This window comes from Hyla sarda (assembly GCF_029499605.1).
Source record: "Hyla sarda isolate aHylSar1 chromosome 1 unlocalized genomic scaffold, aHylSar1.hap1 SUPER_1_unloc_3, whole genome shotgun sequence".
In the NCBI taxonomy this organism is placed as follows: domain Eukaryota; kingdom Metazoa; phylum Chordata; class Amphibia; order Anura; family Hylidae; genus Hyla; species Hyla sarda.
Genome location: NW_026607589.1, coordinates 77,381 through 96,295, shown reverse-complemented (window position 1 = coordinate 96,295; position 18,915 = coordinate 77,381). Strand labels below are relative to the sequence as shown.

The window sequence follows — 18,915 nt, the reverse complement described above, 5'->3', positions numbered from 1 at the left end:
ATTTCCTGGAGATAATCTGGGGAAACATCTGAGGAGACATTATAGTCACAATCATGGAGGCTGTAAACCTAGTCAGGGGATCCATCATAGTCTGGAGCGGAGTCATGGGGGATGGGTAGAATATGGAGACAGGAATCCACCGTCCATGTTATCCAGGTAATACCAGAAGCTGCGAGTGGTGAGAAGAGGCAAATGGTGGACTAAGTGTCTGAGGACTCTTCATCATCCAGTAGATGTGACCTGTCATGGTCGGAGGTCAGGAGGTCACTGTCCTATGTCACACACCATCTCTTACCATCCTATTTTAACTATAGTCAGTTATTCTGCTGCCATCTAGGTGTTTACCCCGACCACTGGAGGGCACCAAATATCAGGACTCCAGACAATAAACAGTTACACATATAAGAGATTTGGTGACACCGCACTGGAATCATTGATAAAGGGATCATCCATCTGGGATATTTCCACACAGGATCGAGACCTTCTGCGTCCTACTAATCCCAAGGATTTCCTCACATTATCACCTTCTATTATACACATACGTATACGCTTATTGTGAGCGGCTTTACCTCATCTCACCTTCTCTCATAGTGGACTGAGGACATCTACACCTGATATTCCTTCATTGTATGTATCCCACTACGAACAAACCATTGTGCCTCCCCTCAGGGGGTGTAAAGACCTTCACTCAGAGCAAACATGGCGGAAACATTATAACAACGAGACACAAACAAACCATTGTGCCTCCCCTCAGGATGTAAAGACCTTCACTCAGAGCAAACATGGCGGAAACATTACAACAACGAGACACAAACAAACCATTGTGCCTCCCCTCAGGGGTGTAAAGACCTTCACTCAGAGCAAACATGGCGGAAACATTACAACAACGAGACACAAACAAACCATTGTGCCCCCCCTCAGGGGTGTAAAGACCTTCACTCAGAGCAAACATGGCGGAAACATTACAACAACGAGACACAAACAAACCATTGTGCCTCCCCTCAGGGGTGTAAAGACTTCTTTGACATGGTCACATGACACTTCTCTGTGCTTTTCGTACTTTAGTTCACATAAAGCGTTGGTGGGATCATAGGTGAATGGATCCGTGTCACACTGGGAATTATTGTCCCGGATTGTTACGTAATTGTCCAGAATCCGGGCAGAAAGCCAATCTGGTCTCTAGGGTTGGGACAACACTATGTCGAGAGTTTGAATCCTGACGTGGATGTTGTCCCTCCAGGTGCCCACGTTATGGAGCCTTTTCATCCTTTTTACCGTTGTTTGCGGTAACAAAGGGGGAGGAACAGAGGGGCCCGAGCAGAGAAGGCTGAGGGAGAATCCTCTGAGGAGAGACCATATGTTACCACTGTGCCTCGTGTGCAGGCTGTGCGGCCGTAAGGAAGGAGGTAGAAGCAGCCACCGGGACCACAGTGGCGGCCATCTTAGATTGCTGTATGGAAGAAATGGCTAATACCCAGAGAAGAAATTAACCAGATGACAGGATGGGCGGGGAGGTGACCTGAGTCCTGGCTGCTTATAGCTCCTAACCTCACATCTAAATCCCATATGGAGCGCAGGCGTATATGTACCGCATGTTCTTAAAGGAGTTTTGTAGTAAAAAATAACCAACGGATAAGGGACAAGTTATCGATCGGGGGGGGGGGGGGGGGGGTCAGGGTCTGACTGCCGGGACCCCCTGCAGTCTCTTGTAAGGGGCCCCGACAGTCCGCAGGAAGGGGGCGAACCAACCCCTGCACGGAGTGGTGGCCAAAATGCCCCTATATGTATCCCATAGAAATACATGGAGGGGGTGCTTTGGCAGCAGCTTCCTGTGGGGGTCAGATCGCCCGTTTCCTGCGAACTGCTGGGCCCCCATACAGGAGATTGCAGGGGATCCCAGCAGTTGGACCCCCGCAATCTAAAACTTATCCCCTATACTTTGGATAGGGGATGTTATTTTTCACTGCACTAGTCCTTTATGGGTTAATAATATCCCCAATAATCCTGATCTGATGGTGACCGCACACACATACCTGTATCTGTAGAGGAGCCGTGTACTGTACTTACAGGACCTGCGATGATGTCACCGTCATGTGATCAGTCACATGGAGGAGGAGGAGTCACATGATCAGGGGCTGATCACACACAACACAACAGCAGTGACTGCCCCACCAGGACCTACTCTGCTACATGCTGGAGGTGTAGGACCCGTTATGATGTCACAATCATGTGATCAGTACATTTGGGGGCAAAGTTTAGCAGTATATAAGTGACTATGGCTGAAGGACCTGTGGGGAGGATCATGTGACAGGAGTGGGCGGGGCATAGCAGTGCAGGAAAGAAAAGATTGTAGTTAAAGGACCTGTGATGATGGTCATGTGACAACAGAGTCCTGCAAACACTGAGCAGATGAGCCTAGAGCAGCAGCCCCTGATCATGTGACTCCTCCTCCTCCATGTGGCTGATCACATGACGGTGACATCATCGCAGGTCCTGTAAGTACACGGCTCCTCTACAGATACAGGTATGTGTGTTCTCTCCCTGTCAGGATTCTCTTATCTCCCTCCAGCAGCACAGATGGTATATTCCTCCCCCCGCACACTGGTATGACCCATGCATTGTACTGACAATAAAACCTTACAAGGGTTAATCGCACCCCCTTCCCTATATAGAGGCCGATCCCCTCATCCTGTGATTTCTCCTTTGGGGATTATTTTTATGTATTTTTGTGTTTATTACTTTAATATTATTTTATCTTTGTTCCCTGGTGAGAGAAGGGTTAATATATTGTCTTGTTTCTGCTGCTGTTTGTGTTATTCCGCCATCTTTACTCATTTCCTATATCTCCGCCCAGTTGGCCCCCAGCTAGAAGCCCCGCCCTCCTGTCCTTGTGGCCCTATTCCTGTTATGTCTTTACCTCTAATATGTCAGGTTCTTCTTCTCCTTCTGGTTCTCTCCCCGCGGTGTCCACATGTCTCCCCGGCCGCCGCCATCTTGTAGAAGGAGGTTTATGGAGAACTGGGCCGACTCCTCTGTGGATCCAGGCTCTGCCGACACGCCCCCTCCCATAGACATGAATGGAGGGGGTGTGGCTGTGACATCACGAGGGGTGTGACTGTGACATCACAATGGGGTGTGGCCGTGACATCACGAGGGGGTGTGACTGATGTGACATCACGAGGGGGTGTGACTGATGTGACATCAAGAGGGGGTGTGGCTGTGACATGACACAATGAACCCCTATAAAGGTGACTCCGCCCCCAGACATCTTCTCCTCTCTGGGGGAGGGGACAGACATTGATCTATAGATAAAATATAGTAAAATGATACATTAACCCTTCATCTCCCACATCCTATAAATCTTCCCATCTCCTCCGGCTCTGGTGTCCAAGGTGATAGATTAGTCGCCATCCATGAGTCTCATGATAGATTCTACCAGACGTGGCCCCCGTGGATGTGATTCCAGGATCCTGTGGAGTCGCCGTCCTGTTGTGTCCTCCAGCGTGTTCTCTGCTATATTGCTGGGTCATGTGATCGGTCGTCCATTCCCGCCTTATGCTCCTCCCCCCCCTTGTTTCCCTTCACCCTCTATCCTCCCTTTTCCTTCTCTTTTCTTTACCTTCTTGTCTTTCTTTTCGTGTTCTCGGTGTTTGTTGTTCTGTATTTGATTCTTTGCCGCCAAAGATTCTGAAAGATTTTCTGGTAAATTTCCGAGGACGTCATCATAGAGGAGAACTCATCCGAAATCATTGTGACTATAATGTCTCCTCAGATGTTTCCCCAGATTATCTCCAGGAAATGGATTTTATTTCTCCATAGAATCTGGTGCGGTTTATCATCGTCTCCTCTTCTTCCCTTCAGGTTTCTCCAATCCAGGATCCTCTGCTGATATCTTCTATATAAGAGAATCTCCTGGATGAACCATCAACCATGGAGCGAGACAGGAACAAGATGGCCGACAGGATCATAAACCTCACCCTACAGATACTCTTCCGGCTTACTGGAGAGGTGAGGGATTCTGGGAGTGTTGTCACATGACCTCATTCCTATCTATGTAATAACAGATGGATATGACTGGAGAGGTGAGGGATTCTGGGAGTGATGTCACATGACCTCATTCTTATCTATGTAATAACAGATGGATATGACTGGAGAGGTGAGGGATTCTGGGAGTGATGTCACATGACTTCATTCTTATCTATGTAATAACAGATGGATATGACTGGAGAGGTGAGGGATTCTGGGAGTGGTGTCACATGACCTCATTCTTATCTATGGAATAACAGATGGATATGACTGGAGAGGTGAGGGATTCTGGGAGTGATGTCACATGACCTCATTCTTATCTATGGAATCACAGATGGATATGACTGGAAAGGTGAGGGATTCTGGGAGTGATGTCACATGACCTCATTCTTATCTATGTAATAACAGATGGATATGACTGGAGAGGTGAGGGATTCTGGGAGTGATGTCACATGACCTCATTCTTATCTATGTAATAACAGATGGATATGACTGGAGAGGTGAGGGATTCTGGGAGTGATGTCACATGACATCATTCTTATCTATGTAATAACAGATGGATATGGCTGGAGAGGTAAGGGATTCTGGGAGTGATGTCACATGACCTCATTCTTATCTATGTAATAACAAATGGATATGGCTGGAGAGGTGAGGGATTCTGGGAGTGATGTCACATGACCTCATTCTTATCTATGTAATAACAGATGGATATGACTGGAGAGGTAAGGGATTCTGGGAGTGATGTCACATGACCTCATTCTTATCTATGTAATAACAGATGGATATGACTGGAGAGGTGAGGGATTCTGGAAGTGATGTCACATGACCTCATTCTTATCTATGTAATAACAGATGGATATGACTGGAGAGGTGAGGGATTCTGGGAGTGATGTCACATGACCTCATTCTTATCTATGTAATAACAGATGGATATGACTGGAAAGGTGAGGGATTCTGGGAGTGATGTCACATGACCTCATTCTTATCTCTGTAATAACAGTTGGATATGACTGGAGAGGTGAGGGATTCTGGGAGTGATGTCACATGACCTCATTCTTATCTATATAATAACAGATGGATATGACTGGAGAGGTGAGGGATTCTGGGAGTGATGTCACATGACCTCATTCTTATCTATGTAATAACAGATGGATATAACTGGAGAGGTGAGGGATTCTGGGAGTGATGTCACATGACCTCATTCTTATCTATGTAATAACAGATGGATATGACTGGAGAGGTGAGGGATTCTGGGAGTGATGTCACATGACCTCATTCTTATCTATGTAATAACAGATGGATATGACTGGAGAAGTGAGGGATTCTGGGAGTGGTGTCACATGACCTCATTCTTATCGATGTAATAACAGATGGATATGACTGGAGAGGTGAGGGATTCTGGGAGTGATGTCACATGACCTTATTCTTATCTATGTAATAACAGATGGATATGACTGGAGAGGTGAGGGATTCTGGGAATGTATGTAGTGATATTAATGTATCTCTCCATACACAGGATTACACAGTAGTGAAGAAGTCCTCTAGTGGGCGCTGTCGGGCCCATGTGTGTGAAGGATGGGGAAGAACCCTGAGCCCAATCCCGGGGCCCCCACCTCACTCCCTGATACATGAGAAAATGGATGAACAGAAGATCCGAGAACTCATCAACAAGATGATGGAGCTGCTGACTGGAGAGGTGACACTGCTGGGATATTATACAGTAATGGAGGGGTCTGGTGATGACTGGAGAGGTGACACTGCTGGGACATTATACAGTAATGGAGGGGTCTGGTGATGACTGGAGAGTTGACACTGCTGGGACATTAAACAGTAATGGAGGGGTCTGGTGATGACTGGAGAGGTGACACTGCTGGGACATTATACAGTAATGGAGGGGTCTGGTGATGACTGGAGAGGTGACACTGCTGGGACATTATACAGTAATGGAGGGGTCTGGTGATGACTGGAGAGGTGACACTGCTGGGAATGCTGGGACATTATACAGTAATGGAGGGGTCTGGTGATGACTGGAGAGGTGACACTGCTGGGACATTATACAGTAATGGAGGGGTCTGGTGATGACTGGAGAGGTGACACTGCTGGGACATTATACAGTAATGGAGGGGTCTGGTGCTGACTGGAGAGGTGACCCTGCTGGGACATTATACAGTAATGGAGGGGTCTGGTGATGACTGGAGAGGTGACACTGCTGGGACATTATACAGTAATGGAGGGGTCTGGTGATGACTGGAGAGGTGACCCTGCTGGGACATTATACAGTAATGGAGGGGTCTGGTGATGACTGGAGAGGTGACACTGCTGGGAATGCTGGGACATTATACAGTAATGGAGGGGTCTGGTGATGACTGGAGAGGTGACCCTGCTGGGACATTATACAGTAATGGAGGGGTCTGGTGATGACTGGAGAGGTGACACTGCTGGGAATGCTGGGACATTATACAGTAATGGAGGGGTCTGGTGATGACTGGAGAGGTGACACTGCTGGGAATGCTGGGACATTATACAGTAATGGAGGGGTCTGGTGATGACTGGAGAGGTGACACTGCTGGGACATTATACAGTAATGGAGGGGTCTGGTGATGACTGGAGAGGTGACACTGCTGGGACATTATACAGTAATGGAGGGGTCTGGTGATGACTGGAGAGGTGACACTGCTGGGACATTATACAGTAATGGAGGGGTCTGGTGATGACTGGAGAGGTGACACTGCTGGGAATGCTGGGACATTATACAGTAACACCACTGGAGGGGTCGGGGTGATGACTGTATCATTGTGTGTCAGGTTCCTATAAGGTGTCAGGACGTAGCGGTCTATTTCTCCATGGAGGAGTGGGAGTATGTAGAAGGACACAAGGATCAGTACAAGGATCAGGTCATGATGGAGGATCAGCAGCCCCTCACATCACCAGGTAATAGACATGACTATATACACACGTCCTCTCATTATTTGTATGTAAAGAATGAATTCAGTCTCTGTATGTGTTCCCTACAGTCAGATCCAGTAAGAGAACAGCACCAGAGAGGTGTCCCCGTCCTCTTCCTCCACAGGATGATCAGGTAGATGGAGATATTCCCTGTGATCTGTAGAAGGGCTGTGAAGTTCTTGTGGTCAGTCCCCTCACCCTCCATGACTCCTCATCTCCTGCTCATCTATAACATCACATGTGACCTCTCCTCTTGTCTTCTGACTTTTACAATATTTATTCCTCATCTTATGCATCAGGGAGAAGATCTGAACAATATTAATGCTCCAGAGACAGATGTGAGCCGTGATGAGCAGTTTAAGGAGGACATTCCTACAGAGAGAGATCTGATCTATATTAATGCTACAGATATAAAGGAAGAGGAAGAGACAGATGTAAGTGGTGATGAGCAGTGTAAGGAGTACATTCCCACAGAGAGAGATCAGATCTATATTAATGCCACAGACATAAAGGAAGAGGAAGAGACAGATATGAGTGGTGATCACGAGCAGTTTAAGGAGGACATTCTGACAAAAAAAGATCAGAACAATATTAATGCTACAGACATAAAGGAAGAGGAAGAAGAGACAGATGTGAGCGGTGATGAGCAGTATGTGGAGGACATTCCTACAGGAAAAGATCTGAACAATATTAATGCTACAGATAGGGAGGAAGAAGAGACAGATGTGAGCGATGATGAGCAGTATAAGAAGGACATTCCTACAGGGAAAGATCTGAACAATATTAATGCTACAGACATAAAGGAAGAAGAAGAGACAGATGTGAGCGGTGATGAGCAGTATAAGGAGGACGTTCCTACAGAGAACCGCCCAGGTGAGTAGTAACAACTTAATATAGAGAAGAGTCACAGATTCTTCTGCTGTAGTAATTGTGTAGAATTCTTTAATCTCTCTGTCCTGTCTCTTGCTGTATATTCTTCTATTCACCCAAAATGCAAACTAATGTGATACTACAGCTGGAATATGGAGAAGAAATATCTCTATGTGTACGAGGCCATCACACCGCTCCCATAGACTTGCACTGAGGGGGCACAGTGTGACATCATGACTCCCGCAGCCCACACCCACCAGTTTGAACTAAATGTTCCGAACGCTGGGCAGTGGAGTACCCCTTTAACCCCTTAAGGACTCAGCTTTTTTCCGTTTTTGGATTTTTTCCTCATAACGCTTTAAATTTTGCACCTAAAAATCCATATGATGCTTATTTTTTACGCCACCAATTCTACTTTGCAGAGACATTAGTCATTTGACCAAATAATCCACGGCGTAACGGAAAAAAAAATCATTGTGCGACAAAATTGAAGAAAAAAAATTCATTTTGTAACTTTTGGGGGCTTCCGTTTCTACGTAGTACATTTTTCGGTAAAAATTACACCTTCTCTTTATTCTGTAGGTCCATACGGTTAAAATGATCCCCTACTTATATAGGTTTGATTTTGTCGTACTTTGGAAAAAAATCATAACTACATGCAGAAAAATTTATATGTTGAAAATTCTCATCTTCTGACCCCTATAACTTTTTTATTTTATGTACGGGCCGGTATGAAGGCTCATTTTTTGCGCTGTGTTCTGAAGTTTTTATCGGCACCATTTTTGTATTGATAGGACTTTTTGATCGCTTTTTATTCATTTTTTTCATGATATGAAAAGTGACCAAAAATACGCTATTTTGGACTTTGGAATTTTTTTTGCGCACACGCTATTGACTGAGCGGTTTAATTAATGATATATTTTTATAGTTCGGACATTTCCGCACGCGGTGATACCACATATTTTTATTTACACAGTTTTTTTTTTATTCATGTGAAACACCTAAAGGGTTAACATGCTTAACTCTGAATGTCATTTTGAATACTTTGGGGGCTGCAGTTTTTATAATGGGGTCATTTATGGGGTATTTCATAATATGAAGACCCTTCAAATCCACTTCAAAACTTAACTGGTCCCAGAAAAATTCAGATTTAGAAAATTGCTGCTGAACATTGAAGCTTCTGGTGTCTCCAAAAGTAAAAACATCTCAACTTTATGATGGAAACATAAAGAAGACATATTGTATTTGTGAATCAATATGTAATTTATTTGGGATTTCCATTTTCCATTTTCCTTATAAGCAGAAAGTTTCAAAGTGAAAAAATATTCAAAGCTTTCAGATTTTTCATCAAATTTTGGAATTTTTCACCAAGAAATGATGCAAGTATCGCCGAAAATTTACCACTAACATAAAGTAGAATATGTTACGAAAAAACAATCTCAGAGTAAGAATGAAAGTAAAAGCATCAGAGTTATTAATGCTTAAAGTGACAGTGGTCAAATGTGCAAAAAATGCTCTGGTCTAAAGGATAGGGGATTAGTTGCCTGACCCTCGGGACCCCCGCGATCTCACACGCAGCACCCGGCTCTCATCAGGCCTCGGAGCGAACATCGCTCCAGTCTGATGACTGCCGATCATGGGCCGTAGTATCGTGACGTCACGGCTCCACCCCCATGTGACGTCACGCTCCGCCCCCATGTGACATCACGCTCCGCCCCCTCAATGTAAGTCTACGGCAGGCGGCGAGACAGATGTCTCTCCCCTGCCATAGACTTGCATTGAGGGGGCGGAGCGTGACATCACACGGGGGCGGAGCTGTGATGTCACCATCACCGGCCCCGTCATCAGACCCGGAGCGGATGTTCGCTCCTGGTCTGATGAGAGCGGGGTGCTGCGTGTGAGATCTCAGGGGGTCCCCCGCGCGATCAGGCAACTAATCCCCTATCCTTTAGATAGGGGATAAGTTGTCAGCACGGTAGTTCCCCTTTAAGGTGAAAATGGGCTTGGTCCTTAAGGGGTTAAGGTTCCTGGTTTAGGTTGTATTGTGTCTGTAGTCACTGACTGTGTTATGCAGCTGTCCTCACTCTGTATACATCATGCTGTGCTGAATGGGATTTTGTCATAGACTTCCATGGTCTGTACTTACACTGTACGGCTCTTTACTCACTTTTCAGTAAAATAAGTTTAAATAAAAAAAGGAGTAAAAGATAACGCTACGTTATACATACCGATCGTACCAACCTGATCTATGAGGAGAACAAGTCTATTTTACTGCACATAACATGATTGCTAGGACTCTGTCACTGCTGGGACTCTGCTATTCATACAGCCTGTCTATGGTCGGCTCTAATGGATCAATGCAGTAAATACTGTACTGATCTGTATGAGCAATCCAATGACTGCTTATACAAGTTCTATAGAGGGACCAAACATTTCAAAAGATGTTTTTAAAAATGTAAATTAACCCCTCCAATAATATTTCAACTTTTTTGTTATAAAAATGTAAAAGCTGTTTTTGTTATAATTGTTTTTAAAAAGTAGTAAAGCGTAACAAAAACTATGCAAATTAGATATCGCTGTGATTGTATGGACCGGACTTCTATTTTAATGCACAGTTAATACAATGTGAGATTGGTCCCACAAAAAACAAGCTCTTAACCTCTTAAGGACACAGGACGTTCTCTAACTTCCCCGCTACCTGGGCTTTAATGCCCAAGGATGTTAGAGAACGTCCTGTTGTATTTCCGGTCTCTGCCGCTCGCCGGGCAGAGATCGGAAGCGGATGCCTGCTGAAATCCTTCAGCAGGCATCCAGGGCAAAAGCCGAGGGGGGCCATGTAGGGAAATCGCCCTTGCGATCTGCGGCGATACCTGGCTGATCGGGTCTCTGGGACCCGACCGCCCGGTAATTTCGCATGATCCCGGCTGTCACAGACAGCCAGGACCATGCTGGAGTATAGGAGAGAGGTGGCAAGCCGGCCACCTCCTCCTATCCCCTGCGATCCGTCGGTTAACCGACCAATCGCAGGAGGGGGGGTGGTTACTTCCTCCCGCCCTGCCCAGCCCCTGGAAGTCCGGAGAGGACGGGAGGAAGACCGGAGGACGCGGTGGGGGACGGGGGAGTGCTGGGGCCCGGCCCCGGTACTTATCTCGTCCCTGAAGACCCGGATCCCGGCGATGAAGATGGTGGCGGCGGCGACAGGTGAGTAGATCTTCAGCCTCGGTCGGGCCCTTTACAGCAATGCACGTCGCCGTAAAGCGACATGCATTGCTGTAATGGGACCCTGTATACTACAACTCCCAGCATGCCCAGCCAGCCCTTGGCGTCTGGGCATGCTGGGAGTTGCAGTTTTGCAACATCTGGAGGTCCACAGTTTGGAGACCACTGTGCCCTTCCAGATGTTGCAAAACTACACATCCTCAGCATGCCCTTACTGTCCAGGCATGCTGGGAGTTGTAGTTCTGTAACATCTGGCCCTTCAGATGTTGCAGAACTACAACTCCCAGCATGCCTGGACAGTTTGGGCATACTGGGAGTTGTAGTTTTGCAACATCTGGAAGCGCACAGATTGGGAACCACTGTATTAGTGGTCTGCAAACTGTAGTCCTCCAGATGTTGCAACTACTACTCCCAGCATGCCTGAGAATGTTTGGGAGTTGTGGTTTTGCAACAACTGGAGGCACACTGGTTGGGAAACATTGTCTGTTTCCTAACTCAGTGTTTCCCAACCTGTGTGCCTCCAGCTGTTGCAAAACTATAACTGTGCATGCTGGGAGTTGTAGTTTTGCAACAGCTGGAGATCCCCCCCCCCCCCCTGTGAATGTACAGGGTACATTGACATGGGCAGGGGGCTTACAGTGAGGATCAGGCTGAAAGTTTGCGATGCAGCAAATTTTGCGTGGCAGCTCAAACTCGCAGCGGGAAACTCTCTGTAATCCCCTGCCCGTGTGACTGTACCCTAAAAACACTACACTACACTAACACAAAATAAAAAGTAAAAAAACACTACATATACACATACCCCTACACAGCCCCCCTCCCCTCCCAATAAAAATGAAAACGTCTGGTACGCCACTGTTTCCAAAATGGAGCCTCCAGCTGTTGCAAAACAACTCCCAGTATTGCCGGACAGCCGTTGACTGTCCAAGCATGCTGGGAGTTTTGCAACAGCTGGAGGCACCCTGTTTGGGAATCACTGGCGTAGAATACCCCTATGTCCACCCCTATGCAAATCCCTAATTCAGGCCTCAAATGCGCATGGCGCTCTCACTTTGGAGCCCTGTCGTATTTCAGGGCAACAGTTTTGGGTCACATATGGGGTATCACCGTACTCGGGAGAAATTGTGTTACAAATTTTGTGGGCTTTTTCTCCTTTAACACCTTATGAAAAGGTGAAGTTGGGGGTCTACAACAGCATGTTAGTGTAAAAAAATAAATTTTTTACACTAACACGCTGGTGTTGCCCTATACTGTTCATTTTGACAAGAGGTAAAAGGGAAAAAAGCCCCCCAAAATTTTTAATGCAATTTCTCCCGACTACTGAGATACGCCATATGTGGGCGCAAAGTGCTCTGGGGGCGCACAACAAGGCCCAGAAGGGAGAGTGCGCCATGTACATTTGAGGTGATTTGCACAGGGGTGGCTGATTGTTACAGCGGTTTTGACAAACGCAAAAAAAAAAACACATGTGACCCCATTTCGGAAACTACACCCCTCACGGAATGTAATGAGGGGTGCAGTGAGAATTTACACCCCACTGGTGTCTGACAGAGCTTTGGAACAGTGGGCTGTGCAAATAAAAAATTTTGTTCAGCCCACTGTTCCAAAGATCTGACAGACACCAGTGGGGGGTAAATGCTCACTGTACCCCTTGTTACGTTCCTCAAGGGGTCTAGTTTCCAAAATGGTATGCCATGTGGGGGTTATTTTGCTGTCCTGGCACCATAGGGGCTTCCTAAATGCAACATGCCCCCCCCGAGCAAAATTTTCTCTCCAAAAGCCAAATATGACTCCTTCTCTTCTGAGCATTGTAGTTCGCCCGTAGTGCACTTCAGGTCCACTTATGGGGTACCTCCATACTCAGAAGAGATGGGGTTACAAATTTGGGGGGGTCTTTTCTGCTATTAACCCTTGCAAAAATGTGAAATTTGGGGGGAAACACACATTTTAGTGAAATTATTTTCTTTTTTTTACATATGCAAAAGTCGTGAAACCCCTGTGGGGTATTAAGGCTCACTTTATTCGTTGTTATGTTCCTCAAGGCGTCTAGTTTCTAAAATCGTATGCCATGTGTTTTTTTTTTGCTGTTCTGGCACCATAGGGGCTTCCTAAATGCGACATGCCCCCCGACCAAAATTTGCTCTCAAAAAGCCAAATATGACTCCTTCTCTTCTGAGCATTGTAGTTCGCCCGTAGTGCACTTCAGGTCAACTTATGGGGTACCTCCATACTCAGAAGAGATGGGGTTACTAATTTTGGGGGGTATTTTCTGCTATTAACCCTTGCAAAAATGGGAAATTTGGGGGGAAACACATATTTTAGTGAAAAAATATATATACTTTTACATATGCAAAAGTCGTGAAACACCTGTGGGGTATTAAGGCTCACTTTACTCCTTGTTACGTTCCCCAAGGGGTCTAGTTTGCAAAATTGTATGCCATGTGGGGATTTTTTGCTGTTCTGGTACCATAGGGGCTTCCTAAATGCAACATGCCCCCCAAAAACCATTTCTGAAAAACCTACTCTTCAAAATCCCCTTGTCGCTCCTTCGCTTCTGAGCCCTCTGCTGAGCCCGCCGGACACTTAACATAGACATATGAGGTATGTGCTTACTCGAGAGAAATTGGGCTACAAATATAAGTATACATTTTCTCCTTCTACCCCTTGTAAAAATTCAAAAATTGGGTCTACAAGAACATGCGAGTGTAAAAAATGAAGATTGTGAATTTTCTCCTTCACTTTGCTGCTATTCCTGTGAAACACCTAAAGGGTTAAAACACTTACTGAATGTCATTTTGAATACTTTGGGGGGTGTAGTTTTTATAATGGGGTCATTTATGGGGTATTTCTAATATGAAGACCCTTCAAATCCTCTTCCAACCTGAACTGGTCCCTGAAAAATAGTGAGTTTGAAAATATTGTGAAAAATTGGAAAATTGCTGCAGAACTTTGAAGCCCTCTGGTGTCTTCCAAAAGTAAAAACATGTAAATGTTATAATGCAAACATAAAGTGGACATATTGTATATGTGAATAAAAATTTTTTTTTAAATTTGGAATATCCATTTTCCTTACAAGCAGAGAGCGTCAAAGTTAGAAAAATGCTAAATATTCAATTTTTTCATCAAATTTTGGAATTTTTCACTAAGAAACGATGCAAGTATCGACAAAATTTTACCAATAACATAAGGTAGAATATGTCACTAAAAAACAATCTCGGAATCAGAATGATAGGTAAAAGCATCAAAGTTATTAATGTTTAAAGTGACAGTGGTCAGATGTTCAAAAAACGCTCCGGTCCTAAGGTGTAAAATGGCCTGGTCCTTAAGGGGTTAAACGCAGTGTAGATGGAAAAATAAGAGTTATGGCTATGAGGAGAGGAGGAAAAAAAGAAAACACAAAAGCTTAAGGGTTGATAAGGGGTTAATACTAATAATAAAATCTGTGTTATTCTCTGCAGATTCTTGTAGCAGGAGATCAGAGGAGAATCTTATATCTTCAGATTATAAAGCAGATGATGATATCACACAAGATACATATGAAGAACATTCCATTATCCCAGATACACCCTCAGCCCTTCACAGCCAAGATCTGTCATCTCATCCTTATATACAGGTCCTGTCTTCTCACTCATCACAGGATGTTCAGCAAAATAAAAGTCATCAAAGAGATCATACAGGAAAGAAACCATATTCATGCTCAGAATGTGGGAAATGTTTTACTAAGAAATCAAATCTTATTCAACATCAAAGGATTCACACAGGGGAGAAGCCATTTTTATGTTCAGAATGTGGGAAATGTTTTACTTTTAAATCAAGTCTTGTTAACCATCGAATAACTCACACAGGAGAGAAGCGATTTTCATGTTCAGAATGTGGGAAATGTTTTACTTTTAAATCAAGTCTTGTTATACATCAAAGAACTCACACAGGTGAGAAGCCATTTTCATGTGCAGAATGTAGGAAATGTTTTACTGATCAATCAAGTCTTGTTAAACATAAAATAACTCACACAGGGGAGAAGCCATTTTCATGTTCAGAATGTGGGAAATGTTTTACTGAGAAATCAGGACTTGTTAAACATCAAAGAAGTCACACAGGAGAGAAGCCATTTTCATGTTCAGAATGTGGAAAATGTTTTACTGACAAATCAAGTCTTGTTATACATCAAAGAACTCACACAGGGGAGAAGCCATTTTCATGTGCAGAGTGTGCGAAATGTTTTACTAAAAATTATTTTCTTGTTAGCCATCAAAGAACTCACACAGGGGAGAAGCCATTTTCATGTGCAGAGTGTGGGAAATATTTTACTCAGAAATCAAGTCTTGTTCAACATAATAGAACTCACACAGGGGAGAAGCCATTTTCATGTTCAGAATGTGGGAAATGTTTTGCAGACAAATCAAGTGTTGTTAGACATCTAATAATTCACACAGGAGAGAAGCCAATTCAGAGCAATAAATGATGCAGATAACACATCTATATATTAACCATGTACATAGGATATCTGACATTTATACATATATCATGGGTGTTTGTTGCAGTGGATGATGATTGGCTTATACTCGACTCAATAGGTTTTTCCCAGGTTTTGTGGTGAAATTAGGGGCCTCGGCTTATACTCCAGTATATACGGTATTTTCTTGGTTACAACAAAGACTCTGGAAATGGTTCTTCTTGCGGTTACTTCTTCGGATTTCTGTCCTATCTCGACTGAATCACACACCTACTATTGGTGACTAGACGGCTTATTCCGATATACTAGAGATCTTCTACCCCCTCCAACCATTTCACAGCGGTGCAAAAAATGTTCCTAGTTGTTAAAAAATTTAGGAACCTGTTCCATGGAAACATTTCTTGAGTAATTCCTTGGAGACTTGTTCTCCTTAGATTAATTTTAGGACCTTTTCATTAAATAATTGATTATTACGTTTTATCCTAGACGTCAGGTTTATCTATTTCTTTCTTTCTTTTTTTTCCTAAAGGTTTTATGTTTGTAATTTATGTATTATTGGGGCAATATGAATATTATTGTGGTGTAACGATGATTTGTTACTTTTTTGTTAACAATAAAAGAGACATTGGGAAAAATAAGTTTTTGTTTTATAACGTAGTCACCGATCCAGCGATGTCATCTCTATAATTTTACATGGTAGGAAAAGAGTCTCATATACGTAAGACGTCATTTGGTCATTTAAGGCTCGTGGCGCCTGGAACAACATAACTGGATAACACATATTCTCTCACATATCCGTCTAGCAGTGGAGTGTCCCTTTAATGTTCTCACTTTAGGTAAATTCCCACAGTATAACTTCTAACAAACCGAACCGGTGAGCAGGAAAACCACTATTCCCTAAGTTAGTGATGACAATGTCCTTCTCTTGGTACAAATCAGTTTTTGATAGAAGGATTTGAATTCGGGATCTCCTCATCTCCTGGTGCCGTCCATTCATAGTAATGTTCATTGTTTCTGATCTTCGGATTATTTAATCGATCGCTTGTTGATCTAGTATCTCTGCGGAGCCCCCAGCAGCAGATTTATTATAGTACAGTAACCTACAAAATAATATGAGATAGGTCAGGTATCTATAAACCTAGGTATGCAGTGCTCCCAGTCTAAATCAATATGACAAATGGAGAGTGACATAAAACATAACTTTTACTAGTTTATCACTAAAAACATATATTTAATAGTGAGTGTATACATGGGCAAAAATTGGCCCTCCAAAAAGACGCAATATATGGACTCCTGTGTTGAAGTCAATTACAATATCTCAATGCTTGCAGATATTGTCACTATCTCAGTCTGCACGTCTTCAAATTGTAGCCCGACGCGTTTCTGACAAAAGTCAAGTCTTCCTCAGGGGCATAAGAGGAGACAGTGACTCAGATGATGTTTAAGTATATTTAGTTTAGCATAGAGAGATCAAAACTTATTTGAGCAAAAGGAAATCAATATCTGAATGATATCCCAGTCGCTGATACAGTAGCGGCTTGGGTTGTGCCTGGAATGAGTAGGTACAGTACACAATAAAACAGTGAGCAGGGAATGCCTCAAATGGTCCAGTATGTAGACCTGTTTCTGCGTCCACGTCCCATCACTATAGCTATGAGTCCCGTCAACCAGGAGAAGATATTCCTCAACCAATCAGGGAAAAGGTCAAAAATTCAGGCATCAATTCAGAAATGCGATTTTCTCCTATTCTGGGCTGATCGGGTCTCTGGTGACCCGATCCCCCGGAAAATAGGGATGATCGGAGCTGTCCGTGATAGCCCCCATCATCCTGAGGGATAGGAGCGAGGTCGCAGTGCTGCGATCTCCTCCTATCCCCTGCCATTAGTCAGAACTGAATTCTGACCAATGGCAGTGCATGATAGGGGGTTGCCATGGAAACCCCCCGTTCTGCCCACCCCTGAATGTCGGGCAGAATGGGGGGAGAAGATGGCGGCCTGTATCTGTGATGAAGATGCCGTGGGAACCGCAGATCATCGGTGGAGATCAGCGGCGCAGGTAGGGAGGCGACGGTGGGGGGGGGGGGGGGGGGAAGAAAGCTGTCAGTAAAGCGATCTTTACTGCTGCCCTTCTAGTGGTTGCCAAACTGCAACTCCCAAAGGCTGTCTGGGCATGCTGGGAGTTGTAGTTTTGTAACATCTGGAGGGTCACAGTTTGGAGACCACTATACAGTGGTGCCCAAACGGTGGCCATCCAGATGTTGCCAAACTACAACTTTCAGCATGCCTTGACTGCCCAGGCATGCTGGGAGTTGTAGTTCGGTAACATCTGTCACTTCTGATTTTGCAATTTTTATGAAAGTTTTGAAAATTGCTGCTCTACTTTGAAGCCCTCAAATGTTTTCAAAAAGTAAAAATATGTCCATTTTATGAGGCCAACATATAGTAGACATATTGTATTTGTGAATCAATATATAATTTATTTGGAATATCCATTTTCCTTACAAGTAGAGAGCTTCAAAGTTAGAAAAATGCTAAATTTGTAACAATTTTGGGATTTTTCACCAAGAAAGGATGCAAGTAATGACGAAAATTTACCACCAAAATAAAGTAGAATATGTCAAGAAAAAACAATCTCAGAATCAGAATAATCTGTAAAAGCATCTTAGAGTTATTAATGCTTAAAGTGACGGTGGTCAGAATTACAAAAAAGGGCTCAGTCCTTAAGGTGAAAATGAGCTGCGTCCTTAAGGGGTTAAGTCATGTGATCCGTTTATCATGTGATATTTGTTAGGACCTGCGAGTCATGTGATGTACCCATGATTGAATGGTCACAGGTAACTAAGTAACTTGCCACCAATGAGCATTAGTCTAGCCCACACTATATAAAGGGCTGTATTCTGATCCTTCTTCCTGTTTGTTCCTGTGTTAGTTCCGGTATCATCAGATAAGACAAGCACAGATTTATCTCTTATCTCTACTCATCTCAGATAGGCCTCAAGCCATCTCACAGCAGCCACTTATAACTCCGGGACTACTTCCAAGCCAAAGTAACAGTAGCACAGTGGTTCACTCAAGTGTATGCTCAGTCCTGACAAGTGTGCGAGGTTACCTGCAAACCAGATACCTCAGAACCGTAAAGACTGTTAATGGTTGTTATTGCTGCACAAGCTACAAGTAAAGAGTTAACGTTCTGCAGAACTTCAGCCGTGGACATTCTATTACTTCCATCACCGTTTCTGGGCAGATTAACTGGAAAAACCTGCACCCTGGCGTCACGATACAAGTAAGGGGTTAATACCAACCCGCCCCCACACAGGGTTAATACCACCAGACCCTGCAGCTAGCTTGTATCACCCGACTACCACACTACTGCCCCCTAATGATCTGCACTACTGCCCTCTA

General features: G+C 44.2%; 1 protein-coding gene across 1 annotated transcript in view; it reads left to right on the top strand.

Annotated features, from left to right (window-relative positions):
• The window catches only part of LOC130298166 (zinc finger protein 420-like), a 129,266-nt gene that overhangs the window by 53,811 nt on the left and 56,540 nt on the right, over positions 1–18,915 (top strand). Inside the window, exon 7 of the mRNA XM_056551079.1 lies at positions 14,708–15,476. Coding sequence (XP_056407054.1) covers positions 14,708–15,476 — 769 coding nt within the window. The remainder of the gene's footprint in view (positions 1–14,707; positions 15,477–18,915) is intronic.